This window comes from Egretta garzetta, unplaced genomic scaffold, assembly GCF_000687185.1.
Source record: "Egretta garzetta isolate BGI_Z169 unplaced genomic scaffold, ASM68718v1 scaffold56, whole genome shotgun sequence".
NCBI lineage: Eukaryota > Metazoa > Chordata > Aves > Pelecaniformes > Ardeidae > Egretta > Egretta garzetta.
Genome location: NW_009260182.1, coordinates 8,477,065 through 8,495,096, shown reverse-complemented (window position 1 = coordinate 8,495,096; position 18,032 = coordinate 8,477,065). Strand labels below are relative to the sequence as shown.

Sequence of the window (18,032 nt, the reverse complement as noted above, 5' to 3'; positions counted from 1 at the left end):
TCATCTTCCCCCTCCCCCAGTATTTTTAACCACTGTCCATTCTAATAATGCATCTTATCCCAGCTAAAGACACTTGATTTTAGTACGCCCTGCAAGTCAAAATGGCACGAGTCTGGTAGGGAGAATTTAATGGAGAAGACCAGAAGTTACTGGTGTTTGATCTTGCCATGCTGGTATTTAGGAAAAGCTTTCAAAAGCAGCCTGTCAGCAGGGCTGTCTGCCTTTCGCAACGTCCAGTCTGTCTGCAGGTGACCCGTTCTGGCTACCTCAAGTGTCAGGTTGGTAAGCTCGGCACGGCTGGTTGGCGGTGTTGCACTGCTGCCTGGGTGTGCTAGTGCAGCTGGAGGCCTCCTTTTGGCATGGGTGCAGTGAAACAGCCATGTCTGTTCCACAGATGAGCTTTGGAGACCGTAGAGCTGCAGTGCACTTTAGTGAGAGCCATCAGCCAATGCATATGTGGAATACAGCACTTGCTGAAAGCATAAAAACGCAAATATGTTGCATCCTGGTGGATGGCTGGAGCCAAGCCATTCTATTTGTTCTGCAGTGGCTTGAGAGAAACGATGGATGTGTCCCTTGGGTTTCATCAAGACCTCCTTGCCTGCCTCCAGCCCAGGCCCAGGACTTCTCAGCCCAGCAGGCAGAACTGAATTTTGCCACTGGGGTCCTGGAGCTGCCCCTGTCAAAAGGAGGGGAGGCGAATGAGGCAGGGGTGGCACAAACAGAGTCAGATTCCCTGGGTCTATTTGTAGATGTCCTTTCCCTGAGGACTGAAGACTAGCCAGGTTAGCTATGGAGCGCCTTGCAGTGGCACTTGGTGCCTTTTTTAAAGGCCCCCATCACTGTTGGGTTTTTTTCCTAGATCACTGTCTGTATGTAGATCCTGCCAGAGGAACAGATATGGGGGGGTTTGCTCTTGGTTTCTGTGGCGTGAACTAAGGAGGGAGCAGAGCCCGGGGCTTTCGCTGCCTCTAGAGATGTGCCATGCAAGGTAAGTGCCTGCCGTGTCCATGTCTAGCAGCAGCCTTGCCTTCTTAATACACATTTAAACAGGATCTGTGAGAGAGAGATAAAATAGCTCTTTGGCAATGAGTTCTTCTAAAACACAGGGTGTGATAACCGTCCCTCTGATTCTGTCTTTCCCATGTGTTTCTGCCACATTTGTCACTGTGATGTGTTAATACTGGGAGAGCCAAATCTGATTCGAACAAAACTCCCAGTGGCCCATTGCACATCGCAGCACTGTGATCTCGCTGCTGGAAAAGCATCGCAGTGCCGGGGATTGCTTGAGGCCAGAGGGTGGGGGGATTAAAGGTCGTGGGCCTCAGTCACTGGTGGTACTTGGGACAGGACAACTCTGGGGCAGTGGTGGGAGATGTCTCCACTTAGCCAGCACACACTATGGTCAGCTGTGTCTGGCTAATCCCCGGAGGACTGGTGGTAGTTGGCATTGGCTCAATGGAGAAGACCATCACTGTGCTCCTGTTGTCCTTACAGGGAAGGGAGGCAGACAGAAACTGCTGCAATGGTCTAGTGGTGCTGGAGATATCTTTTAGCATCCATCTTTTTGACAGCAGGTGCAGCTACCTTTTAGGATTTTTATTTCTCTCATATTTTTTTTTTCTTAGCCTAGCAGACGAGCATGGTTTTGAAATGGATTTATCACAGTGTAACATAAAGGCAAACCCATAGTCAAAATGCCAGGTTGAAATTTGGGTTGTGGAGCACTTGGCTCCTTGTTCTATTGCTAAGTTTGTATTGTCTGAAGCTCCTTGTGCTGCAGTTCCTCCTGAGTGAAAGACTTAAAATTGTGTTTCTTTTCTCTAACACTTTGTCAGCCCGAAGGAGAGGTGCATCCTTAATTATTAAATGTGTATAGTGCTTAGTGTGTTAGTTCCAGATCCTTAGCTGAGACTTCTAGGTGTTTTTGTAGCACAAATAGTAGGGCCACAGGACTGTGCCTATTCATGTGACACCTAGAAATGATGAAGTTTGCAGGTGTGGGGGAAAACCTTTTTGCTTCCTTCAGAATTCCAGTCAGTGGAAGAACTCATCTGGAGTTGATTCTAACTTTTTACCTTCAATGAATAATTTAATAAGGTTTTAAGAAAGTGATAGGTCCTGTTCTTTAAAATGAGGTATAATTGCTAGTAGTGAAGTGCAGCCCAGAGTGAGATGACAGCAACTACACCCAGAAGTGCCATCTCGGATAAGCAGGTTATCTTGGAATATACCCAAGCCATTGAGATGTTCGCTATGGCTCACTTCAAAGATGACTTTATTTTCTGAGGCAGGGTGGGGTTTTTGATGTGCAGCATGTAACCAGAAAAGGCTGAGTTCTTTCACCAGCAGATCACACTGTTCATGGAGTGCGGGCAGAATGAGAACAACCAGCTATGGCAGCACATTATATATATACACACACGTGTGTGTGTGTGTATATATATATATATATATATGCATGCATACACACACACAAATGTGTATATATATATTTTCTATATATATAAAAAGATATATATTTCTTCCTGATGGCAACCCTCCAGAGAGCTGTAGGCTTCCAGGGATTGCTGCCTCCAGAGTCATCGTGATTATCTAAACAGCAGTGCAGAAGGCCATGCTGTGACCCCACTGAATTGCGTTAGATGGGAATGTCAATATACACAATTAACTAACTGTTGACCTTTAGTCCTGAGCTATTTTAGGCAACCAGTCTGGCTGTACAGGGTAACTCACTAGCACATAGCTCCAAGGCTTGTTGTTGGAGGTGATACTCTTCCATGTGAAGGGCGTGAAAGTCCACAGAGATTCAGCAAGTGATTTTGAGGTTAGAACAGTCGAATTCAGGCTGTCAAGGCTCTGGCTACCCATCACATAATGAGCATGGCAGAAAGCTCCTATGACAAGGAGTGCTTTCAAACTTACTACTGCTGTGGCCATCGTAAGTAGCCAGTTCAACCAAAGGTGCTGCTAACCTGGGATGCTGCTTGCTGGGGCATTGAGGATGGTGCTACAGAGTAGTGAAGGCTTTGATTGCTTATTTTCCCAGCCTCTTCAGAGCTGAGCCTTGCGTGGGAACAACATCAGAGCTCCAAAGTAGCTGGATCCATCTCTCTGTTGCATTCACCTATCACATTGCCTCTTCTTTGCCCTGTTTTGGCCCAAGGCTGCCAGTGTTTCTTCTTTTCTGTGGCACCTCTCTGCCTAATAGCTGCTGTATCGGAGCCAGTAAACCCAGGCAAGCTGTGTGGACTGGTGAGTGTCAGCCGCATGCACCTCTGCTGCTAGGACTGGCAGGACTTACTTCTTGGGCTCTTAGCAGCAGCTTGCATTTTACTATGCTCTTGTTTTGTCAGTGAGTTGTGCCTTGGCTTTGGAGGCTCATTGCTCTGACCGACTGATGTTCCTCCACAGCTGAAGCTAGGGAAGTGACTGGCATTAAACAAGCTCAGTAAAAGAAGTGGTTTGTTTTACCTCACCTCACTATCCTAATCTGATTTGCAATGCAGCTGTGTAAATAGTTGTACAAGCAAAAAGCATGGGGGGAAAGGAGGACTGGCTGAGAGACTGGAGGCTCGTGGAACCATGGCTTTTGGTGGTAGCCACAGCTTAGGTTAGGTGGGGCGTAACTTCCTCCAATGTTTTGTTGTTCAACTTCGTGGTGCCTTTCCAAGTGTGTTAACTTCTGTTCATGTTTTGGTTGCATTTGGTTATGTATAAAGATGGAACCTCCTGTATTAGAGCAGGAGGATAGGAAGAAAAGGAAATGTGCCTTGGATGTGGGTTTTTTGCGAGCTGTCCTGAAAAGTGCTGGCATCTAGAAAAAAAATAGTAAGCTTGAAATGCGAATGAAATTCCACAATTTCTTATTTGTCCCAGCCTTTTGATTTCCCAAGTGGCAAGACTTTGACACTGTCTTGGTGCCAGGAAATTGGATCAAGAAACCAGTGACGTAGTTTCAGAAGGGAAATCCTGGATCATTGAATCTCGTCATCTGCTGTTAGACCGCCACCTCATATATACCACTGTCTTTTTTTGGAAAGCTTCATTGCTAAAGTGAAGAAGTAGAGAGATTGGATTCATTCTACACAGGTTACCTTCCGTGATTTGCTCGTAACATAAAACCTGAGACGGATTTATTAATTGATTTGTGACTTCAGTTCCAACAATATATGGCTCTGTTTCCATGGCAGAATGCAACATGCTGTTTTACTGGTTCAATATTTTGTTTATAGAAGATTGCTAAATATGTCTTTTTTAATAAGTCATTATTTAAGTCTTAATAATTTTCATTTGCATAATTATAGCAGCAGATTATAGTGTGTCAGGTCTTTCACTAACTTGTCAGTCTTTCTTTTTAAAGAAGTAATTACTGCACAAACTATTTTTAAAAGATAGGATTTGAAGTCAGAGATGCACCTGTTTTTAGGGGAGGTTAAGCATCAAATAGAGAACAAATTTCCAAGTAATACCTGAATTCACCTCACTGTAAGATCAGCATCCTGTATCATTAGCATGTGCAGGTGGTGTAAAATGTAAGGAACCATAGTTTCCAGGAGAAAGCCTTGATTTTAGGATTGATCTTTAAGCCTTTAATTTGTTTTGTCACAGTCATAACATAGTTCAGTTTGCTTTCTGGCCAAGGTTATTCTCTTGGGTTTTATTCTATGCATGTACCTAGTTGAGTAGGATGGGAAATAAGTTACAGTGTCTTGCTACCGATTAAGCGGTGTGTGTTTGAGTCTTGCCCTCGACTCCTGCAGACCCAGCTGTAAATGGATACCTGTTTTTTCAGGCTCGCTGCACCTGAGACACCCGTGTGAGGCCAGATGCATTGCTTTCTGAAGTGCTTGTTGGCTGGAGAAACAAAAACTTAACAGATGAGTCCTGTTACACAGAAGATGATGATTTATAAAGTAGCAGGTGTATCCTAGTTTGCCCATCTTCTCTTGCAAAGAAAGAAGAGTATATTGTGTGACAAGGGACATTGCTTTTGCTATGAAAGTGTAAATGCTTGTAGTGGCCTTGTTTAAATATACCATAGGGACTTTTAATAAATTAAGTGTAGAATGAAAGAGACCTGAGATAGATATAGTGTGTGGGTGTTGCACCGTGACCAGAGATCATGAAAGCAGTGATGACTGAGCCAGCTCTGGCATCTCGGGCTGAGCACAGCGTGCTTCTGTGGCAGGGCACCTTTCACAACTGGAGATCTCTCCGAGTCTGTTGCTTGGCCCAGGTCTGTGCTGGCTATGCTGGTTCTTGTGCAGCCCAGCGTGGTGTTGACACATCTGTTATTCTGCTGATTGCATTGTTCCTTCCTGGGTTTCAGGCTTTGCTTTGCAGATCAAGAGAGCTGTAAACCTTTGTTTGAATTTTGAAACGTGAGCAATGTTTTGCAGTTGGTGGGTGAGCAGCACAGCCTATCCAGCAGCTGTGGAACATGGGAGAACCAGGTTTAAAGGTTCTCTATTACAAGGTTATCAACGCAGGTCTCCTCCTTGCCAAAACCTATAGGAAGAGTCAGGAAGTTTTTGTTAGTGACCCATAGAATACAGCAGCAGAAAAGGGCTATAATAATAGCCCATCGAGTCCCAACTCTGAGACAATGATCGTTTTTATCGTATTGATTTCAGAGGCTTGTCTACTAAGTGTTCAATATGCCAAGAGCTTAACTTTACATTTCTGAGCTGGTTCAGCTAAATTCCGAATTAATTCAGTTATGCTCACCGTGCTCTTATTGGGTCTTACGAATGTGACTGCTGCCACACCTCTTCTCCAAGTAGGTGGAAGACTCTGTCAGAGTAACAGCAAGATGAAAGACCTCGTAGAGTACAAAGAGTACTTCAGGGAATGGTCTGGTTTGGCAGATGGTGCTCATGTGCATATGCTAGTACGGAAAATAAGTCCCCAAATACTGCCCGAGTTACTGAATTACTGATGATTCTGTCTTGTGGGGAAAAAACAAAACAAAACAGAAAAAACACACCCCAAAAAACCCCCACCAAGCCTCTAATTTCTTGTCATCATTGTAAGTGGAAGGATTAGCTATTATGTGGTAGCTAAATTCCGACTAGTCTATTCACACACCTCCATCTAATTATTCTAATTACTGTAGCATTGCTCATTTCCTGAGCTATTGTTCTGTGCAGTGTTTGACAGCTGGCAGGTTCCGCTCCAGAGATGGCTGCATTTGACCTTGGGGCAAACCGTTCCTGTTCTGATTACTGCTTTTCCAAGGATGAGGCTGTGTGACCTCCCTTTCTAGTGTTTGTCCATAAAGCCACTTTCTTGCAACTAGCCCTTGAATATCTGATGTACAGTGGTATCTGACTCCATATTCTGTGTTTAACCATGAAGGTGATTGCTGTGCCTACCAAACTCTTCCAACTTGTGACTTGCTTTTTTTCGTTTGTCTGTTTTAATTTCACTGCAGGCTGGAAGTCCAACTTCTATCTCTGCCCCTCATGGCCTCTCTCGGACTTCTGTTACACCATCCAACCAGGACATCTGCAGGTACAGTGTGTTGTTTGCATGGCTACAGTGAGGGTCGTGCAAGGTTCAAATTAAGAGAAAACAAAACTGAAAAAGCACGTGTATGGGGAAGTAAGCACAACATATGAAGCATCCCATTTGTTTGACTCGACTGCTGTCTAACACTGCTTCATTAAATCCCACTGACTGTTTGGGTCCGCTATGTTTGCCGTTCCCACACTAGCCATAATTCTCATTTCTTCACTTTTAATTATACGTGTTCTCTTATGTAATTGTTTTTTTACTTTCTGTGCTTTTATTCCACTGTTCTGCATGCAGTTCCAGTGCAGTGTTTTCTGAGTGTTGTCATCACAGTCCAGTGCAGTCTGCTGTTGTCTTGAAAAATCCTCACTGCCAGAGCCCTCTGACACAAGGGGTCACTGTGACAGTAATCTGTCAGGACACGTTACATGCAGCAAAGAGAAACTCCCGTGGGCAGGATCGGGGCCAGGCACTCAGGTCTGCTAAGAATGTAAAGCCCACCCGCACTCTGAAATTCTCCAAGTCCCTCAATGATGTGGACCAGAAGGCGCAGAGCACCAGTGAGTGCTTTGACTATGTGGAGCGAACACGCTCAGAAGGCAAATTGACCCCGACTCAAGAACAGTGTTCAAGGATTAACAGATTTCATCTTAAAGAGAGGAAACCGCTGAATCTCAGGCCTCTTTCTTTTAGCAATTCTAAGCACTCCTACATCCCTTCCCTTTCCAACTACTCGAGTGCATCAGGAGGAGCAGAGAACCACAGCGCTGTACATATCCCCTTGCTGGAGGACAAAGTGGACCATGACAACTCAAGGAGCAAAAAACTGTTGCGTTACCTTTTTTCCTTCTCCCACACCTCCAGCACCAGCAGCCTGCATAAGTTCCACGAGCTGGAGAGCTATTCCAGTCACTTCCAAGCTGAAAAATCCTCCAGCGTGCTGGTGGAAAGCACGGACTTCTGCTCTGATGATATGGGAGACGATGACGTCTTTGAGGATAGCACCTCAGTGAAACTGAAAACAAAAGAGCAGCGGGCGCCGCTCTGTTCCGTTGAGAAGGACAGTGACCTTGACTGCCCTTCCCCTCTCTCAGACAAATTCCCCCCTCTTTCCCCTGTGTCCACATCGGGAGATACCTGCAGGTTGGTTTACCAGAGAACCGCCTACCTTTGAGCCCTCCCATGTGCGGTGGTGACTGTTCTGCTTTCCTCTGCCTCTGTGCTGTTTGTGTCTTTTCTTTCACGCTGTCACCTTGCTTTAATATGTGTGATTTGAAGCATGCAGCCTTCTCTCTGCTGTCCTGCACCCCTCTGATGCACTTAACAAGGCTACTAAACAAAAGAATTCCCTTTGGAGTCAAATAAATTCTCTTGCGATTTGTTTCAGGTTTGGGGTTCTGGGATGGTATTTTTCTCTTATCAGTGCCCAAACTGGGAATATCATGAGAGAATCAGCTACGCATATCAGAGGCCAAGCTGACTATGTCCTAGCTTTTAATGAGCAATGTGTTGTCCTGGCAGTCACTGCTGGTTTGGTCAGAGGGTGGGGAGGCAGGAGGAAAAGAGACTGTTTGAAAATTGCTTCTGAAATGAGCTCAATATAGCTTAAGATTTATTTTTTTTTTTCATCTTTTCCTCATAGTTTGTATCCCACCATGCTCCTTTTATTTTTAAAGGGCTTTCTGGATGCCTTAGTCAAAAGGGGGATCTGAGCGCTGGGTGTTAGTGGTGGGTCTGTCTGATGTCCATAGTGTGAGGTCCAAAAAAGATGGGTGTCCTTGTTCCAACTGCAGAGAATTAAGTTTGTGCACAGGTGGTGGGAACAGCCAGCTCTGGACTGTCTTCATCATGACTTGTCTGAAGGACTGCCCTGTCCCAGCTCTAAAATGTGGCTGAGGAGCGGGAGTCACCAAGTACAGGAGCAAATGTTCCATCCCTCTACCTAGCATTTTACTCCTGATCTTTCTCCTCTGCGATGGCACTTTCTGAAGCTGGCTTTGTTGCTACTTGCCAATATTATTTTATTTCCCCACTCATTACCAGCAAAATCTAGTTCTGTGCTGGCTTGTCATCAACAAGACGCTGTTGTAATCCACCCACTTCTTCATTTCCACTTGCCAGCTATCAGCAAGGTTGCAAGAGGCAAGATGCTACGCATCAGTAAGAGATTTCAGTAATTGACAGGGATGGCAGCATGCCAGGATGTACTTCACATATGCTTAGTAACTTATATTCATTCGTTGAGCTCCTTACCATCCCCCTTTCAATTCATGACCTCTTCCACATGGTTAGAAGGACTTAGTGATGTTTGATGCAACCCAAGGGTTGTGTATAAATTGAAGCTGGAAATCAAATGCCAGCACCTGGTAGTAACACTATATCGGGTGTCCCTGCTGTCTGCACAGCTAGGTTGTGAGGGAAATGGGGAATTCTGCAGAGCTGATGCTTCCTTAGCAGCTCTTTCAAAGTAAAAATTGGAGAGCAGAACCATTAGTCAGTTTAGAATAGGTGTATTTTGGGGAGATTGAGTGCTGTAGCCTTGCAGTGTGGATCTGTGTCTTAGCAATCGGCACTAGAAATAATCACTTCTCTTGTGCAAAATCCAGACTCTAAATTAATTCTTCATGATACTGGGGTGGGCTATTTCACCATTGGTTTGGGAATTTTGTTTTATCTTCTGTTTAGATCATAATCCGTGAGTAGCTACACCTCTGTGCATATTTTGTCTTGGAAGTGCTGTCTGATCTGTTCAAATGCTATTTTCAGTTAAGTGCTATTGTGCTAGATGAAGCGTTGTCGTTTCTTACCCTGTTTTTTCTTTTGGATACTGCAATTCTGTCAGGCTTTCTGTGTCCGCCTCAACTGTTAGAAAGCAGCTGCCTAGTTAACAGTGTCTGTGCTCAATTATTTTGTGCCTGTGTATGTGCTTGTGCAGCAATGGAGTTCTTTAGTTTTAGCTCCTTTATGGAACACATTCCTTTGATACGTATGTCTCAGGATCCTCAATGGACAACCGTGTATGATCACAGATATTACATGCCTCTCCCACATCCTTTCTGCTTCCTCTTCTCCTAATGAGCAGCTTTGCTTCTGATTCAGGATATGTCACTGTGAAGGAGATGATGAGAACCCTTTGATTACCCCCTGTCACTGCACGGGAAGTCTTCATTTTGTGCACCAAGCCTGCCTGCAGCAATGGATCAAGAGCTCAGATACGCGATGCTGTGAACTGTGCAAGTATGAGTTCATCATGGAGACAAAACTGAAGCCTTTGCGGAAGGTAGGCACAAGACCTGCTTCCCCCAGGAAGTGCTTCGTTAAACACAGATCCACTTTGAAAAGAGGCCATCCTTGCCCCTGAGCCCGCAGAAACCCCCACATATTTGTGATGTTTCTGTGGCTCCTTAGTAAGTCCGGTCAGTTTTGTATAGATGAAAAAGGACTTAAATTAACACTTAGCCTGGGAAATTCAATATCACTGGAATCCAGCTCTGAGAATGAGCTATTGTAGCCCAGCAGCTCTCTGTGTGGAAAAGTACATGCATACGCACACACGTACACATATATGTATGCAGCAAACTGATTTTTTCTTTTAGTTACATTATAGAGCTGGTACACAAAGGTATTTGCTCTGCAGTTATCCACATTTTTTTTAAAACAGGGAGTTTTGTATTACTGTTATCTGCCTTAGTTTGCTGCTCCAAGATCCACATAAGTGGATCTTAAGTTCTCTTGAAAATATGAGGATTTCAGGTTAAACTTACTTTAAATCACACTTCCTGAGTGTAATTTGGTTCGGTTTTTGTTTTTTTTTTTCTTTTTAAAAGAGCAAACCTGTTTTAATGAAAATACTGCAGTGTAAGTAGAAGGTTCACCAATAAACGCGTTTTCATTTTTACCTTTTCTTAGACTGTGAATGACTAGGTTTTAGTACTTCAGGTTGCTAGAACCTGTATTTTTGTTCTGTAGAAAAGTACCTTTCATAAATCTGTTGAGTTAAAGTATAGGTACTGAAATGCTACTTGTAAGGACAGTTTTGCGCTTGTATCCTTTTTGTTCTCCCACATCCTCCGGGCTTTCAATTTCAATTGGTCCTTACCATCAGGATTTTGAGATGGAAGTCACTGGTATTCTTAGCACAGACAAATCTTTCCACGTCTACCAAAGTGGAAGAGGTTAATAACAATAACCTCAGTCTGGAACTAGAATAAATGAGAAACATTACATTCAATTATGATGAGCCTAAATCATGTAGGGTGGGAGGTCTGGACTGCAGCCATCCAAAAGCTGTTATGAGAACTTGTCCAATTCCTAAAAGTGACTCCTAGCAGAAAATAGAGCAGGTTTCAAATACCTCTTATTTTTTTAGGGAGATGTACGGTCTGTAAAGTGTATATCTTGGCATGTCCGTTTGATAGGATGACCTCTGCTTATTACTGCGGTGAATCGTTGCCTTCTGTTAGAACGGCAGATTTTTCCTTGGTAGCCCCTTGGCACAGAGCATAGTACCTCTGAGCTGCAATATTGGCTGTCATAGGCTCTGTCACCTGCACAGACAATACTTTGCATGGCCCAGCCATAGGATATGAAAGAAATTACTCTAGAGAATCCCATGTAAAAAGAGTTGCTATAGTTGGCAATTGGCTGCTGTTTATTCTGTGCTTTCTCTGCCTGGAGTGGGTAGGAAACATTTTCTGACTACGTGTGCCCTGTGGAAAAAAGCTGTTGGGCACCTTCAGAAATGAGTCACTCGGCGTCATTAGTTCTATCTGAACAGGTCGTCTGTGGGAAAGAGACCAGATGCCAGAAGGTAGGGACAGAGCCCTAAACAGAAGGAGAAAAAGGAATTTACCTCTCAGATATATGTAAAGAGTCTTTTTAGAGGCTCAGCTGCAGCCAGAAGATAAGCTGCCTCTGTATCTTCAACTCAGCCTTTATGGTTTCCTGTCAGTCAGGAGAAAACAGTCTGGAACTGGTGATTATGAACAGGATGGGACAAATAATAGGGCTTGTGCTTGTCCGTAGGGTGGAAATGGAATTAAACTTCCTCAGCATTTTAAGGTTGTATTGCAGCACTGGGCTATACAAACACTAAGTTACTGAGGGAAGAGGATGAGAAACAAAACGTGTCATGATTCAAGTGAAGATGAGGGGAGACAAGAGAGGGATGGTCCATTTTAAAAGATGTTAAATCTAAATTTTCTGCTGAATATTTTGGTTTAAAACCAGAACTGCTGACTATTTTCACAGGGAAATGCCATGTGCTGTGTCATCGGAATAATGCAGCAGGGACCTACAGATTCTAGTTTCCTCTCTGGGCTAGTGCACAGTTTGCAGAATATGTTCTCTTTTTGCTGTGCAGTCATCTCTCTTGAAGAGATGAGGTGGTGCGGGTTGGTTTGGTGGCTGTGGAGCCAGCAGTTCACAGGAGGTGTTGTCCAGTGGAGGAGCTCAAGCTGTGGAACAGAAAAGAGAAATATACATTAGTCAAAACACACGTCCTTGGGGCTCTGTAACAGCATTCATAGATAATTTCACATGCTTACTTTTTGACAAAATAAATTAATTCATTTATACTTTCTATCAAGAGTAAATACCTTTGTTTAGATGCAAAAGCTATTTTCTGTTTAAAATACATCATCTGAAAGGAATGTTTTGTCCAGTCTTTTTCTAAGAAGGTTAAAAGCATGTAGCTTTCTAGCATGACATGAGGCTAGCATGTCATTGCTGGAAGTCATCAATTCTTGTGCCATGGTGAGATTTGGATGCCCACAGAACTAGAGATGGGGCTTGGACTGGCCAAAGAGATTGTTTGTTGGCAAGGCAGAGAGGATCACAAAGTCTCCGTCTCAGGGTTCAACCGTTCTTGTATTTGTAGCAGTGGAAACTCAGTCACACCAGTCAGGTCATCCTCACTCTTCCATGTTATTCGTCCTTTTCAAAGTCCTCTTTTTCTACAAATTACTCTGGGAGACATCAGATGCACTTCTCCAGAAACACATAGGTATATATGAGAAGCTTATGTGCCCAGCATATATTTTGTAGAAGTGTGAGAAAAGCCCATCTTAACTCTCTGTTCCAAGCAGAGATGCTGAGGGATGTGTATCCCACAGGCAAAAACTTTCAACTTATACACAAGGGAAATTGTAAAAAAAAAAAAAAATTTAAAAAAAAAAAAGCATCTGAGTGTCTCAGGTAAAAAAAAAAAGCTACTTTTGAACAATTCCTTGCATATTAGAAACATTTATAATAATTGTCTAGTTTCTTCATATCTTCCTAAATGATAGCAGCCTGACTTTGTGGTTTCTATTTGGGCTGTATAAACATTATTGATAGATGCAGCTCCAGGGATTTAATTTGCTGTGTCCTCTCACTTACAAAAGCTGTCATCCCAGTTCTACTGTATATTCTTAGGGCACGTGTATTTAAGTGCACTTGAAACACTGAAAATAAAATATGGGTGTCGCTGCTGTAAGTAGTGTTAAATACCTGTGAAGATTGAATGAAACCCCCAGAGGTAGGAGGTGAGAACTAAACAGCCTTGAGCTGAGAACTAAACAGCCTTGACTGTGCACCAAGGGACTCTAACGGAGCCCAGCGGGACACGTCTTACACACACTGGTCAATTGGATCGTGTGCCACTTTTATTGCAGTGTTTTACTGAACGCCTGCCTGAGCAAGGGTACCCTTTGCTGCTCGTGATGCTCAGCTGTGACCGCGGGTACCCGCTGCTGAGTGGGGAACGCAGGAGGGAGCAGCCTTGCGTGTGCTGCACGAGGCCTGGCGCTAGGGTCCCTCAGTGCTGGAGTTGTGCCTGCGTGGGTAAGCGGGGTGCAGCAACGTTGTGCTGAGGCTCCGGGTGGGAGCTGAGCACTGGAGGTCCGCTCCGGCGCCAGGCTGGCTCCTGTCCCAGCAGGGTGAGCTGCCAGCTGTCGTACATGTGCTCTGGTCAGAGCAGTAATGCTGTCTGACTTTTACATTCTGGAAACTGGTCTCCTGCCTGGTTTTTGTTCTTATCAATGTTCTCTTTTTGTACTCTGTAGCAACTACAATAAACACCTAATCTCTTTCTCTGCTTCTGGGTTTCTTGCCAGTGGGAGAAGCTGCAGATGACGGCCAGTGAGAGGAGGAAGATCATGTGCTCTGTAACATTCCATATCATTGCCATCACCTGCGTTGTGTGGTCTCTCTATGTCCTGATCGACAGGACCGCTGAAGAGATTAAACAGGGACAGACTACTGGTACGTTACTTGCTTCTCTTCCCACTTACTCTCTTGTAATAATTGTTTATCCAGAATGCAGAGAGGATGTGGAGCATGAGCGTACAGGTAATGTTTACATTAGGCTAGTCAGCTTTAGTCTGAGTTTGGGTTGATTTAAAAGCACAGTTCTAAGATGATTTAGTTAAATCAGTGTAAATTCATCTGTGGGTGCTTTTTAAGTCTATTTCAAATCAATTTAGTTTGCACTTGTGAAATGCACAGATATGAGAGCTAATCCACTGTAGCCAGACACAAAATTGCGCTGCCTTACCTAATTTAGTTTTGAATTGGAACACTTACTGAGCAGATAAGGACATAAGCATTTGTTTGCTGCTATTGCTACCTTTCAACTGGGCAAAACCAGAACAGTTTTTAAAAAGAGAAGTAAAAGGAACCTAAATCCAAACCTTTGAGGTAAATCAACAGGGTTTTCTTTCTGTTCAGTCATCTTTGAGGTGGGTTAGCACAAGTTTCCTGTGAGAGCCATGTCAGACTGGAGAAATTTATGTGAGTCGTTGTGCATGAAACAGAAGAAATTCAGGTTGATCCTTAGGACTCCAGTTTACGCAGCTGAGGTGAGGTGCACTGCAGTTCACGGAGTGGCTGCCGCCCCACTGCAGGGATGTCTTAATGTCTTGAATAGCAGGTTTTCTTTAGTTCGCCAGCTTTAAACTTACCAAACTGAAATCTGTTTACCTGGGTGTGCTGGGCTGCAGACTTGCAGCTGTCACAGCACTGTTCGTCAGGCAGCTGAGCTGTCCCTGAAGGTGAGGATAGGAGGGACAGGGGATCTACCAAGCCTGGGAGCCATTAGAAGGGAAGCTGACCTTGCTCACAGAGCATTGCATGCCAACTAGACATGCAGGTGGAACACGTTTTGCTGGTGATTGAAGAGCATCATCTGGGGAGGTAGCTGAGCATCAATAAACCTGCAAATCCACAGAGCTGTTCGGGTTTCTTCAGAGCAGAATCACACTTCAAACTCAACAGTTCTGCTGTCAGTTCTCATTAGGGCTGTCGTTTGATTGTCCATGAATTCAGTCAGGAAGCTGCTTTGAATGAAATCTTTCTGTTTCTGTTCCACCCAACCCCATGCCTTCCATGTACAGTGAAAATTGTTGGCCTTTCAGCGTAAGGTTTCTATACAATAATGAAAAGCATATGCTTTCAAAGATTTATCATCTCCAGGTTATTTTAGCCAATAAATATGTTAGATGAACATGAATAGGAGGAATAGCATGAATATTTAGTACATTTTATATTGCCTTCTTTGCTCCCTTCATTTGGATTCTGAATCCAGGGAGTGCTGTCATGAGCTGGGGGGTGTGGGGAGTGTGTGTGGGTATACATTCATGTCTGCACAGGGGCAGGCTTATATGATCACTGCCTACAGATGGCATCAGATAGCTCACCTGTGAATCAGAGGTTCAGGTATTAATCACGGGTGGGATTTCATCAGTAGTCACACTGCAGTGCCCTTTGTATTTTGGGACTAAAATATTTTCATTCCTCCCACACTACCATGCATTTCCAAAAGAACACTAGCCTGTATCTTGGTAGAAACTTTGGAGGCTTGGAAGGCCAAGATTTTATTGCCTGAGAGCCCTGATAGTGGGTGATTCAGCATGATTTCATATCCATCTTGCAATGCCACTTATCTTTAAAGAGGACAGAGGCTGGGTGTTTACAGGACCTATGTAAGCAGAAGATGTATAAAATTAATAGTCTCTTATTTAAGAGTAGTTGATAGAGATATAACAAGATGCAATGTCTAAAAGTTCAAGCTAGACAAATTCAGGAAAAGCAATGGTGGTAATTTTTAATCATGGAGGGTAAGCTTGGCAGAATGCTTCAGCATCTCCAACACTTGCAGTTTTGCATCAGAAGAGATGCTCCAGTTCAACTACAAGTTACTGGGTCTGATGCAGATAAAATTGTCTGGTCTGCGTAACAAACATGTCAAGCTAGATGGTGAAAATTGTTTCTTTCTAAGTTTAAAGGCAATGACTCCACGTACTGTGTGATCACAGAGTGCCGTAGACTTCTTGGGTCACTGAGTTGAGTCTTCTGCTATGAAGAAGAAACCGTGACATAGAAACCCTTTCATAATCTGATCCAGTTTTTGTTTAAAAACAGGTGTAAAAGGATGTAAACGTATTACTGGCTGTTGCCTTGACTCTGTGATTTTGCTGCATAAGGGCTCAGACACAGAGAATCAATTGTTTTGTTTTTCCTCTGATCTGGGAGAATAAATGTGATATGCGAAGTAGAAGCCTGCATGTGTTTGACTTGAAGGGGAAAAAAGAAAAGGCCAAACAAGAAAAATGGCGAAATAAGAACAGTTTGCATGGCCCAAACTCTCTGACAGTTTACTTACAGGATGTTTTTGAGCGATCCAGTGTCGTCCAGCCAATACTGACCAGGTCCTTTTTGTTTCTTCTGTTTTTTATTTTCTTTCTTCCAGGGATTCTAGAGTGGCCATTTTGGACTAAGCTGGTAGTTGTGGCTATTGGTTTCACTGGAGGACTTCTGTTCATGTATGTACAATGCAAAGTGTACGTACAGCTGTGGAAGAGACTTAAAGCTTATAACCGAGTAATATATGTACAAAACTGTCCGGAAACTAGCAAAAAGAATATTTTTGAAAAACCTGCACTAATGGAGCCAAACTTTGAAAGTAAAGAAATGCTTGGGGTTCACCATTCAGACACAAACTCTTCACATTACACAGAGCCAGAAGACTGTGCTGCAGAAATCCTTCACGTCTGATTGCTGGGTGGGAGGGGTGGTTCTGTATGTCCTTGAAGATTTAAAATATCATTGTTTACTGCAAACTGCTCTACCTTTTTAAAATCAACTAACAGCTGAGGACTGGCAGGTGAATTTTTTTACAGTTGTTTTTTGTTGGAGTTTTTTTAAATCCCTTTGGCATATCTGTCAATGTTGTCATGGTTGCATACCTCTCAACGTTTTGTCTCTCATACTGGCTGATCAAAGAGCCACAGGATACTGGGTACAATGAGGCTCGGGTTTGGGATCAAGCAAGCCGCTAGTGAACTGTCATCAACTTCATGGAGTCTGTTACTTTAGAAGATGACTCTAAATGGCTCTGGAATACGTGGAGAGTGGGTTATTCTGGTTTGTTTGTTCTTTAAGCGTGATGAAGGAGGTTGTCCCAGACACAGAGGGAAATGAGAGAGCTAGAGTCTAATCTACTGCTAACACTGCCACTAACATTTTGTCTTAGGCAGCAGGTGTAAAATTTTGCTTTACATATTGTGATGAGACTTACAAAGCATATAGCACTTTTAAAAATCTTTATTTTGTAATATGTATGTCAAATGAGAATGAAACTTGAAAGAATGTGTCATTTTTGAAACATTTCTTCTTTCTTTACCCCATCTATTCTTCTGGAACGTAAACCTCTTGCCTTATAAAAAAAAAAAAAAAAATTAAAAAAAATTCCAACCTGTGATTTCCAACACATTATCTTACTAAACATAACACTAAAAAACTCTGCCTCTTTGGGTTTCCTTTGAGGAGCAATGTTTTTTAAAGGATATTGCACTTGTGACTTGTGTATGGGGAGTAGTGGATGTGTACAGTGTTCGTTTTCAATGCGTAATGGTTTAAGTGCTCCGTTTTGAGGATGGGTTTTGCTTCCCCCCCCCCCCCCCCCCCCACCAGCCACACGCACCACACACCTGCACATACATACCTGATGTAACTTCCATTCCAAACCATTGGCCAGGGGTTTGTTGCTATATTGGTAAAAATGTGAGCTGTTATGGAAAAACAGATACTTAGTCAATACAGCTGAAATTGGTTTTCCTTCTTCACTGCTGTGTCATGTGTGAATTACCCAAGAATTTGACATAGTCAGAGGAGATGCTGAGATCAAGGTCTAGGAAGTAAATATTGTACTAAGTGGATGAGTTTAAAAATACCTGCCTGCTTTTAGTCCCAGTGCGATGCATTACATGGTCAGAGAATAGTTTTGTCTGTGCTTTTGAATTTGGGACTGGCTTTTTAATCAGTCAGCCTTAATGAAAAGAGAGGGACAGCTTTAAAATCTGATTGCAGGGCTTTAGACAGAGTTGCCCAAAGCTAGGGGTGTCTGCTGTTAATTCACTTGACCGATCTGCTTCAATGAACCTAGCTTCAAGCCCTCGTTTAACCAAAGTCTCAAATTTCTGGAGCAGAAATAAAGCCCCACGAAAAGTCAGCACATGAGGCCTCTGCATTTGAAAGCT

At 43.4% G+C, this 18,032-nt stretch overlaps 1 protein-coding gene across 8 annotated transcripts in view; it reads left to right on the top strand.

Moving 5' to 3' along the window:
* Window positions 1-18,032, top strand: part of MARCHF8 (membrane associated ring-CH-type finger 8) — an 84,687-nt gene that overhangs the window by 64,506 nt on the left and 2,149 nt on the right. For 6 of the 8 annotated variants that reach the window (XM_035897341.1, XM_035897345.1, XM_035897343.1 and 3 more), the window contains 5 exons: window positions 6,437-6,516; window positions 6,814-7,659; window positions 9,616-9,796; window positions 13,611-13,758; window positions 16,244-18,032. The exon at window positions 16,244-18,032 is cut by the window's right edge and continues 2,149 nt beyond it. In XM_035897341.1, the coding sequence (XP_035753234.1) occupies window positions 6,437-6,516; window positions 6,814-7,659; window positions 9,616-9,796; window positions 13,611-13,758; window positions 16,244-16,548 (1,560 nt within the window). In that variant the 3' untranslated portion in view covers window positions 16,549-18,032. The remainder of the gene's footprint in view (window positions 1-6,436; window positions 6,517-6,813; window positions 7,660-9,615; window positions 9,797-13,610; window positions 13,759-16,243) is intronic. The other 2 variants (XM_035897346.1, XM_009642042.2) reach the window with 1 other exon arrangement.